This window comes from Tenrec ecaudatus, chromosome 5, assembly GCF_050624435.1.
Source record: "Tenrec ecaudatus isolate mTenEca1 chromosome 5, mTenEca1.hap1, whole genome shotgun sequence".
Lineage (NCBI taxonomy): Eukaryota > Metazoa > Chordata > Mammalia > Afrosoricida > Tenrecidae > Tenrec > Tenrec ecaudatus.
Window position 1 is genome coordinate 146,704,769 of NC_134534.1, and position 14,164 is coordinate 146,718,932.

At 51.2% G+C, this 14,164-nt stretch overlaps 1 protein-coding gene across 2 annotated transcripts in view; it reads left to right on the forward strand.

The window, feature by feature from the left end:
• Positions 1-14,164, forward strand: part of IL17RD (interleukin 17 receptor D) — an 81,649-nt gene that overhangs the window by 42,733 nt on the left and 24,752 nt on the right. For both annotated transcript variants that reach the window (XM_075550008.1, XM_075550007.1), the window contains exons 2-3: positions 5,600-5,657; positions 10,847-10,972. In XM_075550008.1, coding sequence (XP_075406123.1) covers positions 5,600-5,657; positions 10,847-10,972 — 184 coding nt within the window. The remainder of the gene's footprint in view (positions 1-5,599; positions 5,658-10,846; positions 10,973-14,164) is intronic.

Consider the following 14,164-nt stretch of genomic DNA (forward strand, 5'->3'; position numbering starts at 1 on the left):
TGGAAGCTTCGCTGTCTACCATGGGTGGCGGCTCTGCTGGCTGTGCATTACTGGCCGCTTCCAGCATCCACGGTTGGTATGCAAGCTTCCACGGCGTGACAAACTAACAGATGGGTGCGCAAAAGTTCAAAAATTTAGTGGCACAAATGGGTCTGACCGGTGCAAACCCAAGGGGTTGGCAGGGTTGATTCCTACTCTCTGGGTGGGGAACCCTTGCTAATGTGATTACACTGGACCCACGTGGATTATCCAGGATAATCTCCCCATCTCAGGATCCTTAACTTAATCATGCCTGTAAAGTCCCTTTGCCATGTCAAGTAGATTCAGCTTCCTTGCAGGGTTTAGGTCAGGGGTCTCAGAAACCCACAGGGGCAGTTCTACCCTGTCCTATAGGGTCGCTATGAGCCAGAATTGACTTGACGGCAGTGAGTTTGTTTGGTTTATCTGTGGGCGGCGGTAGTGGGGCTGGGGTGTGCGGGGGGAGGGGGTAACGCTCATCTACCATCATGTTCTCAGTGGCCTAGCCGGAGCACTTTCTTTCTGAGCTGATTTCTGAGAGCCTGAGGGCAGCAGAAGCAAGTATTGTGGTGAGCCAAGGGACTATGACTGAGTCTTCATGATACACCAGAGAATTGGGGCCTGGAATGGAGTCTCTTCCTTCTGGGCTATGTGAGCAGGCTTGGATGGTGACCTGCTCTCTCCCCTTTTCCTGTGCCCTTATAACAACCACTTTGCAGCTCACCAGCAAGGTGCCGTGTCACCTGCCTGTAAAATGGTGGAGGTGAGTGGCTGTGCTCCCACAAAGTTAACACGCGGTCCACTTAGTGTGTCTAGATCAGGTGGAAGCCCACTGGGGAGCACCTACGAGGTGGTTGACCCAAGGGCATCGTGGGGAATTGAAGAGGAGGGCCTTATGGAAGGACATCTGCTGAGCCCTACAGTCAGCCCCCAGGCGAAGGATGGTCAACTTAAGAACAGACTCCCATAAAGCCCGGGGCCTCGGCAGATACAAAGGTTTGAAATAAGGCACACACATGTACTGCGTGGTGATGCCCATGAAAGCATTGCTTGGCTTTACGTTGCCTTTAACTCGGTGTTGACGGTGTAGCTTTGTATTTGGCTTCAGCGTGCCCGGACGTGCATGTCGAGGCGTGAATCTGATGCGCGTGCTGGCACATCAAAGAAGCGCGAAGCCATCACGCTCGGAAGTCATAAAGCGGTCAACAGGAGGTGAAAAGCCACCGCCATGGGAGCAGCGTCCCAGACAGCCGGTCAGGGGTCGGAATGTTTCCGAGGATAAAGTGAGAACAGTGAGAACAGTGGTGCATGCGAAAGGGTCTGCCCCGCGGAGGAAAGCGACAGTAACACAGTAGTTGAATGATTGACTTGGAAAGGCGATCGCTAATTTGGCTAGGCAAAGTTAACCCAATACACGTATTTACCTTTAGTGCAAGAAAAGGCCCAACGCCTAAGCCAGTGATTCAGAAGCTGCCTGTGTAGCAAGCGGAGGTGATGGTGGTGGAGAACTTGTTGCAGAAGGGGTCCAATGGATCCAACACGAGGACAGCTTATGATGCTGGCACCTCACCAATGCCCCGCCGGGTTTGCACGATGTAGGTGGGAGAGAGGGATCCTTTTTCTGTCTTCCTTCTGTCTCCGCTGTCTCAAGGAGCCTTAGTGGGACAATGGTGAAGCACTGACTGTTAACCAAAAGGTCGCCAGCCTGTTGGAGAAAGACAGACATGAGTCTGGCAGTCTGCTTCTGTCTGGGATTTACAGCCGTGGAAACCCACAGGGCCAGGTCTACCCCACCCTAGAGGGCTGCTGGGAGCCGGAATCCACTCAGCGGCAGTGGGTGGGAAGTTTGGAAACAGTTTTAAGAACAGTTTCTTTAATTTTTTTTTTTTAAAAAAAGGTTGCATAGGCACACAGATTCTTCGGTACAGCAGTATATGTAGTTACTTTTGTTAATGTATTCTTAGTTCTTGTGTTCAGGGTGTTTTTGTGTGTTTAGAAGTACTTTCTATGCATAGAAAGCTAAACGATGTACCGCATACTAAGACAATCATGTGGCTGTCACTCATTAAGGACCGGATGAACCTATTCATCTCACCTACATTCATTTGCCTTCAAGACAGGCTTGGGAACAGATCTTGTCTGTGACCTGGGGCTCCCTGTATCACAGTGCTTGGAGGGCTTGGGCGGTGGGGAGGGGTGTCTGGGGAAGCAGCAGGGTCCATGACAGGAGAGTTAGTTATGGTGGTAGGAAGCCAGCGAAGGGTGTGGCGCCCAGGAGCGGCGGCAGCATTGCATGTTAGGAGGTGGACCTGGTAGCCAGGGCATGAGGCCAGGCCCCTCATTGGGCGCCCAGCCCTGCAGGGGTTTGGGACAAGGTGACATACCCAGTGGGTGGTGAAGAGGTGCTCTTTCTGGAAACACAGTCTTCCTTCTGAAGGGTTCCACACACTCCAGAGGGACCCTGATTTTATCTTGTATCTACTTCCTGATTAATAAATATATAAATTAAAATTGGGAATGCACGCATGCAAGACTGGGTCCTAGCCGGTCATGGGACACCGCAGTGTTTTATGCCACTGTGCATTCAGTCGCCATGGACAACCACTGGCTCTTCAGCACATCTCACTCTCAGCAGCGCCTCCTCAGGATGCAGTGCCTACGACAAGTGTCATCTGTGAAATTTCACAGCCCCTTGCAAGAGAGAGGAGACCACCGAGGGGCCACAGGGAAGGGATGCGTCACCAGGGTGCAGTAAAGCATGAATGAAACACACTACATACTCTGGTTCCTTGAGGCTTCCTCACCCCCCACTACCATGACCCCAGTGCGGCTTCTCAATTCAGACCAGACCGGAACATGAACACAGGTATCGAAAGGGATAGGTGCTCACAACACACAGAATTCAGGGACAGGAGTGGGAACAGTGATACCAGAGGGGAGGGGGCGAGGAAGGGGGAACCGATCGCGATGATGGACACATAACCACACACCCCTCCCTCTCCAGGGGGAAGAACAACAGAAAGCATCGGGGACGGGAGACAGCAGTAAGTGTGAGAGATGAAAGTAATACTGTACAGTCCATCGGGGTTATGAGGGTGGGGGAGGGGTGGAAACAAAACTGATACCAAGGACTCAATAGAAAGTAAATGTCTAGAAAAGAGTGAGGGCAACATGCGTACAAACATGCCTAATTCAATTGATGTATGGGTTGTGATAAGAGTTGTATGAGCCCCCAGTAAAATGATTAAAAATAATAATACAATTTTTTTTTTTGAGAAAGGAGAGCAAAACAAAAAGCTGAGACCATCTCCTAAGCGAGGACGCTGTTGGTCAGGGCCCCTTGGCGCCTCAGCAGACGATGCAGCAGAACGAGTTTTAGTTTGTGAAAAGCACATGCCTTACTTGGTTTTGTGTGGTCCTCCTCAAGCCCGCCCCCCCCAGTTGTGTAAGTTCTCTTATTAAAAAGACCCAGTGGAGTGATGAAGCTTGCCCTTGGTTACCAGCTAGTGGGTGGAAGGACTGAGGCAGCCTTGGCCTCTAGATTCCATTTTTTGGTCTTCCTCCCACACTGCTGCCTCTTCCTCCCCATTCCAGCCCATTTATTCCCTCTGCTAAAGCTCCTGGTGTCTGCCTTTCATTGACCCATGCTCAGCTCTTACTTTGGTATGGAAAGCTTATTCATGGCTGGCACTTAACACCCCTGCTCCGGCTCCGGTGTTTTGTTTTCCCACCTAAGCGGGAGTTCTTGGGGAGCCTGAGCTGGCTGCAGTGGTGAGGCCTGACTGTGTCCTGGGTGTACGGTTCTCAGGCCCAGGCACTGTGTGCAAGAGGCAGTGAGCACCATGCTCTCTCGGTCCACAAGGGCAGGCCTGTTTGGCTTTCCTCCGTGTCCGACTCTTCCTGGGTCACAGTAATGTATGAATCCGTTTCTCTAGCCGCGTCATGGGGGATTTGTGAGGCAGGAAGGGTGTGATTTAGGGGGTCTTGAGCTTGGGTCTTTGACATTGCCATAAGGTTGTGGGGGGATTGGATTATCTCCTCCCTGGCTTCCTGCCTGTTTCAGTTCTCGCGGTCTCGGCCATCTGGTTGCACAGTCTGTGGCCTGGTCCCTAAAGAGAGTTTGGGAAGCTCTTAGAATTTTAATAAGGTGACAACACTTTCCTAAGTGTTTCAGTTCAGGTGAGGAATTCTGGAAATAGTGTGTGTGTGTGTGTGTGTGTGTGTGTGTGTGTGTGTGTGTGTGAAGAATGGATGTAAGGAGGTACTCCAGAGAGAGACAGTGAGTGAGTGAGTGAGTGTGTGTGTGTGTGTGTGTCTGTGTCTGTGTGTATGAGTGAAGAATAGGTGGAAGGGGGTGCTGTAGGGCAGGGCGGTGCTCCCGGTGGGAAGGGAGTGGTGGGCCACATTGGTGTAGGCCATGTTACCCCTGCTTCTGCACCGTCCTTGAGAGCCCCGTGCGCCCCTCTTCTCTGCACAGCTGTGCTGTCTGGGCCCTGGGAGCCCAGGATCCGGTTTCGGTGGGCGGGCCTGCCCAGGGGGCGTGGGGGAGGGTAAGCGGCGTGAACAGCATATGGATGCAGCGTTGTTGGGGCTCCCTCAGAAGTGTTCTGTACATTGTGTCTCGGTGAACAATTGCCGGCATATGGTTTCCCCAACATCCCCTTTGTTGTGTGGAAACTTCAGCTATGCGGTTAGAATACTTTCCTATCGTTCAGCACTGCAGAATTCACATCTTTTGGGGAAGGGTGCACGTCACGGCGAAGGGCCCCTTACAGATGATGCCGGGAACAGCCCGGTCAGCTCAGCGTGTGGGAGGCAGTAGACCTGTCGCTGCTCTTTCCTGTGATGGATTGGGGAGGTGGAGTGGGCTGAGCCAGGCCCTGCTGGTGGGAGGGAGGAAGCCTCCTCGCCTCCCTCTCTGGATGCTGTAATTAAAGTGGGAAGTCTGGCCCGGTTGTTAGCCCTGCTATTAAGAACACAGATGGTGAGCGGCCACAGGGCCAAGAGGTAGAAGTGAGACCTTTTAAAGTCTCCTTTTTTTTCCTTTTTCTTTTATGGCCCGCTCCATGTATCCCAAGCCGTTCGTCGGGATGCTTATGGCTTGGGATACAGTGAAGAATGTTCTCATTAAAAGTAACGGCTTATTTTCACACACATTCCCGTCTCCTTGGGCTTGAGGACCTGCCTATCTGTTGCAGCTTAATAGAGCGTTCGGCCGGATGAGGGCGTCTGGTGGGCGACTTTTATAACCAATCAGTTCTGAAAGCCGATCGAACTGGAAGGGCTCCGACTGGCAGCCCTTGGCCCCTCTCCCAGTTTTACTGTTCGCCAGTTCTGATTTAACCCCCACACAGCCTGTGCCTATTGTCTTAGGGCAAGTACTAGCTCGCGCTCCCCGTGGCCGTGGCTGGGAAGCCCCTGGGAGCAGGGAGTTTGGAGAGAGCTGTGGACAGACGCCTGCTTAGCACTCAGCGACTGGCTGGGGCCTCTGTTATGTTACGCGTGGTCTGACTCGGTGGGGATTTGTGCTGGAAAAGCAAATTGGCTTCACTCTGCATCCTGTTCTCTCGTTCTCCTACAGGGAGTGGGGCCGGCCAGCAGAAACAGTGGGCTGCACAGTGTCACCTTCAGATATGACAGTAAGTACCCAGCCTGACTGCCAGGAATGGAGCCCTTTCAGCTGGGCCTGTGGTTGAGGGATATTCTGGACCTGCTTAGGTTTTGTCAATGGAGCTGAAGCAGCTCAGTTTCCATTAAGCCACGTAAGTACTTGGGAGTTGGAACAGGTCAGGTGTCCTTGGTAGCACTCAGAAAAGTTGTGTACAGAGACCTCCTCCAGTGTCTGAGTGCATGGCCAGATGCTTACAAACACAGATGCTTACAGGGCCCAGCGGGAGGTAAGTGAGTGAAGCTGCCCCAGTGTAGGCATTAGGGAATGGTGGGGACTGTGGCAAACTGGAGAATCCAGGTCTTGTCTGAAGGAAGTGTTAGTTCCTTGGCTTCAGCTCCTTGTGGTCACGCATACTCTATGCTTCCAGTTCCTGCAGCTTCCACGAAGAGTAGGGAATTTGCAGTTTTAAATAAAATTCAGGCAATTATTTCTAAATGTTGACAAACCCAGCTTGGGCCAAGTGGATCTGTATCCCAGGTTAGCTTAGGAGTACCAATTGCCCACCTCTGACTTAGACTTGGGCTCCCACTGTGGAGTCTCACCTATGAAGAGCCCTGAGCTGGGGACAGGGGTGCCAGGTCAGCCGTTTGAAACCACCAGCCCAGGGAAGAAAGATGAGGGTCTCTACTCCTGCCAAGAATCGTAGTCTAGAAACACCCAGGGACCATCTGCTCTGCCCTGTTGGGGTCGTGATGAGCCGCCATCGACCCATGACAGTGAGTCCGGCGAGCTCATTTCCCAGGGACATACATTTCAGGGAACTTGATTTCTCCAAGCCTCACTTTGCGCATCATCTGAAACAAGCGTGGATGCCTCCGTCCCAGCATCGTTTGAGTCTTCAAGGAAGTTAAGCTTCTAACTAATCAGCTTAGGGATGGGTCTGAGGGGCACCCAGAGTATGTCTTACTGTGGGGAGGAAGTCCTGGGCGGTACACCGGTTACCGTGCTTGACAGCGATTCAGAAGATGGGAGGTTCTAGGCCCACCACATTCTGTTCTGCCACACGCGTGGGGTCCTCATGAGTTTGAAACCAGGCAGCCGGTAACTGTTTCTATTGTTGACACTGGCAGTCATTCCCTAAAGAAGGGGTGACTTCTCTGGCCCAACTACTTGAGGCAGGATGGGTGAGCTTTTCCTGATGAAGTTAATACAGAGAGCCCCACTGAGCAGCAGCTTTCACTTTGTTATGAAGCTAGTTACAAAGAACTGTACGCACAGAGAGAGACATGAGAGATCTTAAGCCTAGCAAAGGCTCCGAACATGTGGCCCTCTCTCGAGTGGAGCTCAGAGTCCATGGCTGAAAGGGCCTCTAGATTGGACGCTTAGGCCAATCTCACAATTTTAAGGTGACAAATAACATCTGTCGGAGCCATGCTTACAGTCCCTGGTGTCCGACTTCAGTGAACCTGAGAGGCTGTGCACATACCCCTCCCTCAGACGGCTCACCACGGCCGCATCAGTGCTGTGATGTGAAGGCAAGATTTACTGCAAGCCCTGATACTGGATTCAGTTAAGTAAAGACATGTGGAAGGGATCTGTCTTTGAGTCAGAAAGTTAATTTCTGATACACGCTCTGGGTCCTGGCATGTCTTATGTTACATTCAAGAGTTCAGAATTTTCCGGTCAGCTACAAACAAACATTCGCATCTCTGATTTAATAAAGGCTTCGTGGAAGAGGAGCTATACCTGCGAAGCTGAGAAACTCTCTAACTGTTCTCTTCATGGGGCTGAGTAATTGTCCCGCGCGCCTCTTGCTGTCTCTTGGCCATTGCGATCTCATAAGTCTTCAGCATTTGATTAGAATTTAACTCGCAGTGGAGACCGACCCCTAAAACATCTGAGGCTCCGTTGCCTTTTGGCAAAATGTCATCCGGGCATTATGTAACCTTTTTAACAAAAATTTTGTAACCAGAACCCAGAACTTTAGACTTAACTAATAATTGGATCCAGGCTGTGTAAGAAACACATTCAGTGTTTTCCATGGAAAAAGATACGGTTCTCCTCCATAGGGAAGTTCCTACTCAATTCACTGGTAACTAGTTTTGCTTGAAATAACTTCAAGAGTCAATTATCAGGTTTTCACCAGACTTATAAAACCTAGAGACGCTTATTTTCTATTCCATTGTCACTCGATGCTGTGGCGAAAGGTGATGTCTTGCTATGAAGTAAAAACTGAATCCCACAGGTCTCCTTCCACTTGGCATTCCACCTTTGTCCTGTAGGCCTGAGGGAGCTCCACTCTACATTTGCGTATTCGTGTTTACAGAAACCCAGAGAGTGTTGTGAGAATGAAAAAAGCAACAACAACAAAAAAATTCGTTTTGTTCTGGCCTCTTTCTCTTGTGCTGGCTAAAGCCCCAAGGCCTCTCTCTCCCAACGCCCACTGCTGCTGTCTGTTCCCACGAATGACCGCCCATGTGCTGCAGACTAGAGCTGCTTCTTGGCTATCGTTTTATGGAGGCAGTTTACCAAACCTTTCTTCTGCAGAGCTGCTCGGTGGGCTCCAGCCACCAACCATGGACCCCACACGGACTCGTTCTTCTGCTTCATGGGGCCCCCGTTTTACAGTCCTTCGGATAAAAACCAAACCCAGCCCTCTGGTGTCCCGCCGACGGACTCGGTGCCCCCGTACAGCACAGAGTTGAGCTTCCCCATGGGGTTTTCCAGGCTGTTTCCCTACAGAGCCAGCTGCCACATCCTTCTGAGGAGCAGTGGTGTGTTCAAACTGCTGACCCCGCAGCTTCCAGCCCAGCACACAGCCCACTCAGCGCACCTCCAGGCCTCCTGGTCCTCTGTGACTCGCTGCCACGGAGTGAGCAGAGCAACCTGAAGTCCTCAGGACAGCCCTTCATCCACCGCTGATTTACTTTTTAATTTACAACTGTGTCCGGATATGGTCTTTCTTGTAGAGGGCTCTGATCTCGGACAAGCCTGTTGTTGTCCAGGCCCCTCTTATTAAGAAGTTCTCATAATCATAAATGGGCAGCTGCCCGAGGCTGTCTCCTGGTCCAGACCTGAGCCACCCCGCTGCCCTCGCTTAGGCCCGGTTCTCTCGTTCATGAAAAATGAGGGGTAGACCAGATGGGTTTTTCTTTTCCTATCCTAGAGTTTGCTCTTCTACACCCAGAGCACACTTGCTGGTTGCTTTGAGAGGGAAGTTTTATCAAACAGAATAACGTTTTGTTAGCTGCCCTTATCCTCTCACAGGAAGGAACACTGAAATGGAAAGGCGGTGGAAGTGGCAGCGGAGCCTCAGTACTGTTAGGGTGGTTAGGCGAGTAGGCGAGAAATCGGCAGGACTAAGGGCATTTTAAAAGCGAGGGATTGTGTGCATGGATGCTGGTGATACTTTAGCAAAAAATTAAAAAGGAGGTGAACCCTGAAACTGTTTCCCTGAGATCATCATTACGCCTTAAACCAAAAATCTCCCCTGAGGTCTTCCTAAAAGCAAACCATCGTGCAGTAACTAACGCTAACTGCCTGCCTCGTCCGTTGTGCCTCTCAGGTCCTGTCTGGGTGGGGTCAAGCAGAAGCCTAGAACTACCAGCCAGTGGGTCTGTGAACCACAACCAAACCTGCAGTCAATTGATGCTGACTCATATCCACCCCATAGGACAGGGTAGCTCTGCCCCTGTGGGTTTCCAAGGCTGTAACTCTTTGTGAGGCTAGAAAGCCTCATCTTTCTCCTTGGAGCTCCTGGTGGTTTCAGACTGCCAACCTTGTGGTAAAGCAGCCCAATGCTTAATCCACTGTGCCACCCTGGTCCCTCAGTAGAGACAGCCAAACCATTTCCAGCCCCTGGGCTTCCTTCTGGACAATGCACATAGAGTTAATAGATGAGGTACCAGATTAGGGCATCCGTGGTTGCCGAGCTCAGAGAATGTTGTTGGTGCCATTTAGACACTGTTGAATTGGTGATGTGTGTATTGAGGTAGCTGTTCTCAACAGCACTTTTAAAGGTGGGATATTGTGCCTGCTGTCAAAGGCAGGGAAGGATGTCGCTAGATTGTGAATAGCCCTTAACTTTGATGGGAGGGCCTCCTTTACCGTTTTCTTATCCTGCTTTAAAAAAAATATCTCCAGTGATTATGTTTACTCATAACACTGAGAAACATGTATTCCAGCATGTATTCCGGGGGGAAAGCAGCCTGCCGCTGCAGCTGGCTCGCGGAGGGCTCCTTGAGAGCGTCCACCCCTTCCCACAGCGCGTGGGCAGGTCTGGACTTCTGATGGAAATGGAGCCCCTTCAAGGCAGATGCTCAAGAGAACGTGGGCGTGTGATCGCTGAGAAAGAGCTGTTCATGATGAGCTGAAGCCGGTGTTGCTAGTTCTTCCTTCACGGTGGCGCAGTCTCTGAAGTTCCAGCTGCCGTGCCAGCTTATGCAGCTTTGCCCAGGACTTTGAAGTTGTGTACGTAGCAATACCAGGTGGCACAGCTGCTCCCAGGGCTGTGGCTACTTGGGCAGGTGGCCGTGAGAAACATCCAAGAAGAAATGGAAGACTCGGTGGGGCTCCTTAGATTTAGTGGGCGTCGTGGGTTCTCGGATGACGCGTGGTGCCTCAGATCAGAGTCCCGGCTCTGACTGATAGGTAATGTTGACCGTGCCCGGGTCATCACTGACTCCCAAGGTGCTTAGCATCTGTCCGAGTTGCTAACCCTTTGGGGGGTGCGAGTTAGGTCATTTTACAGTCGTACCTCTTGGGCATCCTCACGTGCACACCTTCTTTTCAGCCACTGTACCCTCTAGTTTCCTTCTGGAAACAGAGGATGAGCAGCAAACAAGCAAGGCCTAGGGCAATTTGACCTTGTTTCAAACCCCTCTCTACAGTTGCACATTGGTGAGTCCGTGTCAATGATTGCTGGGTAGGCAAAATGTCATAATAGGAAAAAAACCAATGGCAGGTGCACCCTTGAACTTCAGGCTGTAAAAGGTCCTTTTAACCTGAGGGGGGGGGGCGGAAAAAAACCAATGGCAGGTGCACCCTTGAACTTCAGGCTGTAAAAGGTCCTTTTAACCTGAGGGGGGGCAGGTGGGGGGGTGGAGGGAACAGGTGTGAGAGAGAAACCCCACTGAAGCATCCTTATATTCTTCGACATGAACTTGGGGATACACATGTGTGTTTCAAATGTCGCTGTTCTCCCCCGCACTTCTCTAGACTGTACCACTTACCTGAACCCTGTGGGGAAGCACCTGATTGCTGACGCCCAGAACATCACCATCAGTCAGCACGCCTGCCACGACCAGGTGGCTGTTACCATCCTTTGGTCCCCAGGGGCCCTCGGTAAGTGGTCAGGAATGTAGTCCTCCCCCCGCACCCTGCCCCCCACCCCCATGGTGGCCTCTTTGCTTGGCGTGAGGGTTTCACACATGCTGGCCTCCAGGACCTGGGCCAGTCTCTGAGAGAAGCTTGGGCCGGAGGCACAGGACACAGCTGGGTGCCGCTGTCTCACGCTTGTCTCCTTGACTGCTCTTGAGAGAGAACTGGGTGTGAATTAGAGTGGTGTGTCAGTGACATGACACTGGGCTCTTGTCCTGCCTCGCTCTGTGTGTGTGTGTGTGTGTGTGTGTGTGTGCATAAGCTCGGAAACGCATGGCACCCAAAGCACAGTGGCTTTGACACCCAGCAATAGTGGTATGTGTGACCACATAGAAGTGGACACCCATTGTTGGTGCATTCCAGGATTTTTCATGTGAAATCAGAAAACCGGCCACATTTTAAGTGTTGTCAACTAGTTGGTAAGGTTTTGGGTTTTTTAAAAGTCATTTTATTGGGGCTCATACAACTCTTACCACAATCCATGCATTCATCCACTGTGTCAAGCACACTTGTACATTTGTTGCCATCATCGTTCTCAAAGCATCTGCTTTCCACTCGAGCACCTGCCATCAGCTCCTCATTTCCCCCTCCCTCTCCTTTCCCCCTTCCCTCACGAACCCTTGATAATTTACAAGTCATTATTATTTTGTCATTTCTTACGCTGTCCAACATCTCCCTTCACCCATTTTTCTGTTGTCCCTCCCCCAGGGAGGAGGTTATGTGCAGATCCTTGTAATCGGTTCCCCCTTTCTACCCCACCTTCCCTCCACCCTCCCAGTATTCCCACTCTCACCACTGGTCCTGAAGGGATCATCTGACCTGGATTCCCTGTGTTTCTAGTTCCCATCTGTACCAGTGCACATCCTCCGGTCCAGCTGGATTTGTAAGGTAGAAGTGGGATCATGATAGTTGGGAGGAGGGAGCATTTAAGAACTAGAGGAAAGTTGTATGTTTCATTGTTGCTACACTGCCCCCTGACTGGCTCCTCTCGTCCCTGCCACCCTCCTGTAAAGGAATGTCCAGTTGCCCACAAATGGCCTTTGGGTCCCCACTCTGCACTCACCCTCTTTTCCCTGCGACCCTTCTGTAAGGGGATGTCCAGTTGCCCACAAATGGCCTTTGGGTCCCCACTCTGCAATCCCCCTCATTCACAATGATGTGATTTTTGTTCCTTGATGCTTGGTACCTGATCCCTTCGACACCTCGTGATCACACAGGCTGGTGTGCTTCTTCCATCTAGGCTTTGATGCTTCTGAGCTAGATGGCTGCTTGTTTACCAAGTTGGGAAGTTTTACGAACTGTGTGGATCATAAACAAACCTAACCCAAACAAACTCACTGCCATTGAGTCGGTGCCCACTCAGAATGACCCCATAGCACAGGGCAGAGCTGCCCCTGTTGGTTTCCAAGACTGTAACTGTCTTTGGGAGTAGAAAGCCCTGTCTTTCTCCTGCGAGCAACTTGATGGTTTCGAACTACAGACCTTGCATTCAGTAGCCCAACGGATAACCACTACCTACAGCAGAGCTCCCAACCAAACAGAGATGTCGGTGAAAGCAAACTGGAGCTATCTGGCTCCGTCTAGCTTCTGGCGGAATCTCTCCTCTAGCTGAGGGGAGGGGAGGAAGGAAGAGAGGGATGGGTCACTTTGGGGGTTCAGATTGGCTCTGTTTGCACTCACGCTCCACTTTTGGCCAGAGGCAAAACATTTCTATGCCTCTCCAAACCCCAGTTTCCACATCTGTAAGATGGTTTGGGGTAAGAATTGGAGACAACACCCCCAGAGCCCATATCTAGCGAGAGAAAGTTTCAAAACTGCCTTCACCGCCATCGTCACAGCCTGGCGCTCGGGCCTGTGCCTTAGATGTTGCCATCCAGCCAGAGAATATTTTTTAAAAGCTGGCCAAGGAAGAAGTGAAATAAAGTCTGACTTTCTTAACCTGTCGCGGGAGGGGTGGGTGATGGAGCAGAACTTGACTGTTCCACATAATAAATACCGCTGGCTCCGAAACCAATGGGCTTTCCAAAAATAATATTATCTTAACATTTAAGAATTAAAACACTCTCCCTGGACTGAAAGGAAGTGGTCATTGCACAGAGAGCGAACCGTTGAAGGAGGCTGGCTTGCAGGACCGCAGGTTCCCCCTTGTTTGGGGTTTCCTAGAGCCGCTGTAACAAATGCCGCGAGTGGGTGGGTTTGAAAAACAGTATGATGCTATCACAGTGTAGGAGGCACTTGCTGTTAGTAGGTGTTGTCCCATCAATGTCGTCTCATAGACCTGCACCCTAGCGTTCCCAAGGCTCCCATCTTCATGAGAAGACGCTTTGGTGGTGCTGTGGCTTCGGTGTTGGGCTGCTTGCTAACTGCAAGGCTGGTGATTCAAAACTCACCATTGGCTCTGCAGGAGCAAGATGAGGCTGGCTGCTCCTCTGCAGAATTAAGATTCAGAAACCCTGTCTAGGGTCACTATGAGTCGCAATCCCTTTGGGAGCAGATCTTCCAGGTCTTTCCTTGCAGGTAGCCACTGGGGGAGTTCAGCGGCACACCTTTTGAGGGTGGGTCTGGTGCAGGCCTTCCATCCTCAATTGTGCAGACCTCTACAGAGCTGGAAAGGGTGCCAGGGTACGTGAAATTGGCCAGCATTCCACACGCTTCTGTAAGACACATCAAGAATTTATGTTGCCTGGGCTGCTCAACCTTAGCCAGTGTGTCCTGTGTTCTGGAGCGGTTCCTTCCGTTCGCCACACGGTTCTAGGGTGCCCACCTCAGAATGTGGCCGAGCAAGTATCGGTCTAGAGCAGGGGTTCTCAACCTTCCTAATGCCGTGACCCTTGAATACAGTGCCTCGTGCTGTGGTGACCCCTAACCCATAAAATTATTTCTGTTGCTACTTCATCGCTGTAATTTTGCTACTGTTATGAATCGGGTGACCCCTGTGAAACGGTTGTTCGACGCCCAAAGGGGTCCAGACCCACAGGTTGAGAACCGCTGGTCTAGAGTATGGCACACACTCTGAAAGCAGAAGCAGGTGCCTAGGGCAAAATGGAGCCCAGTCCCATGTCAGCCACATTGGTTATGTCAAGTGCCTCGGTTTTAAGAGTTTTGACATCTGTACAATGGGGATTAATAATTACCTCTCTCCTTTGGTTGTTAAGA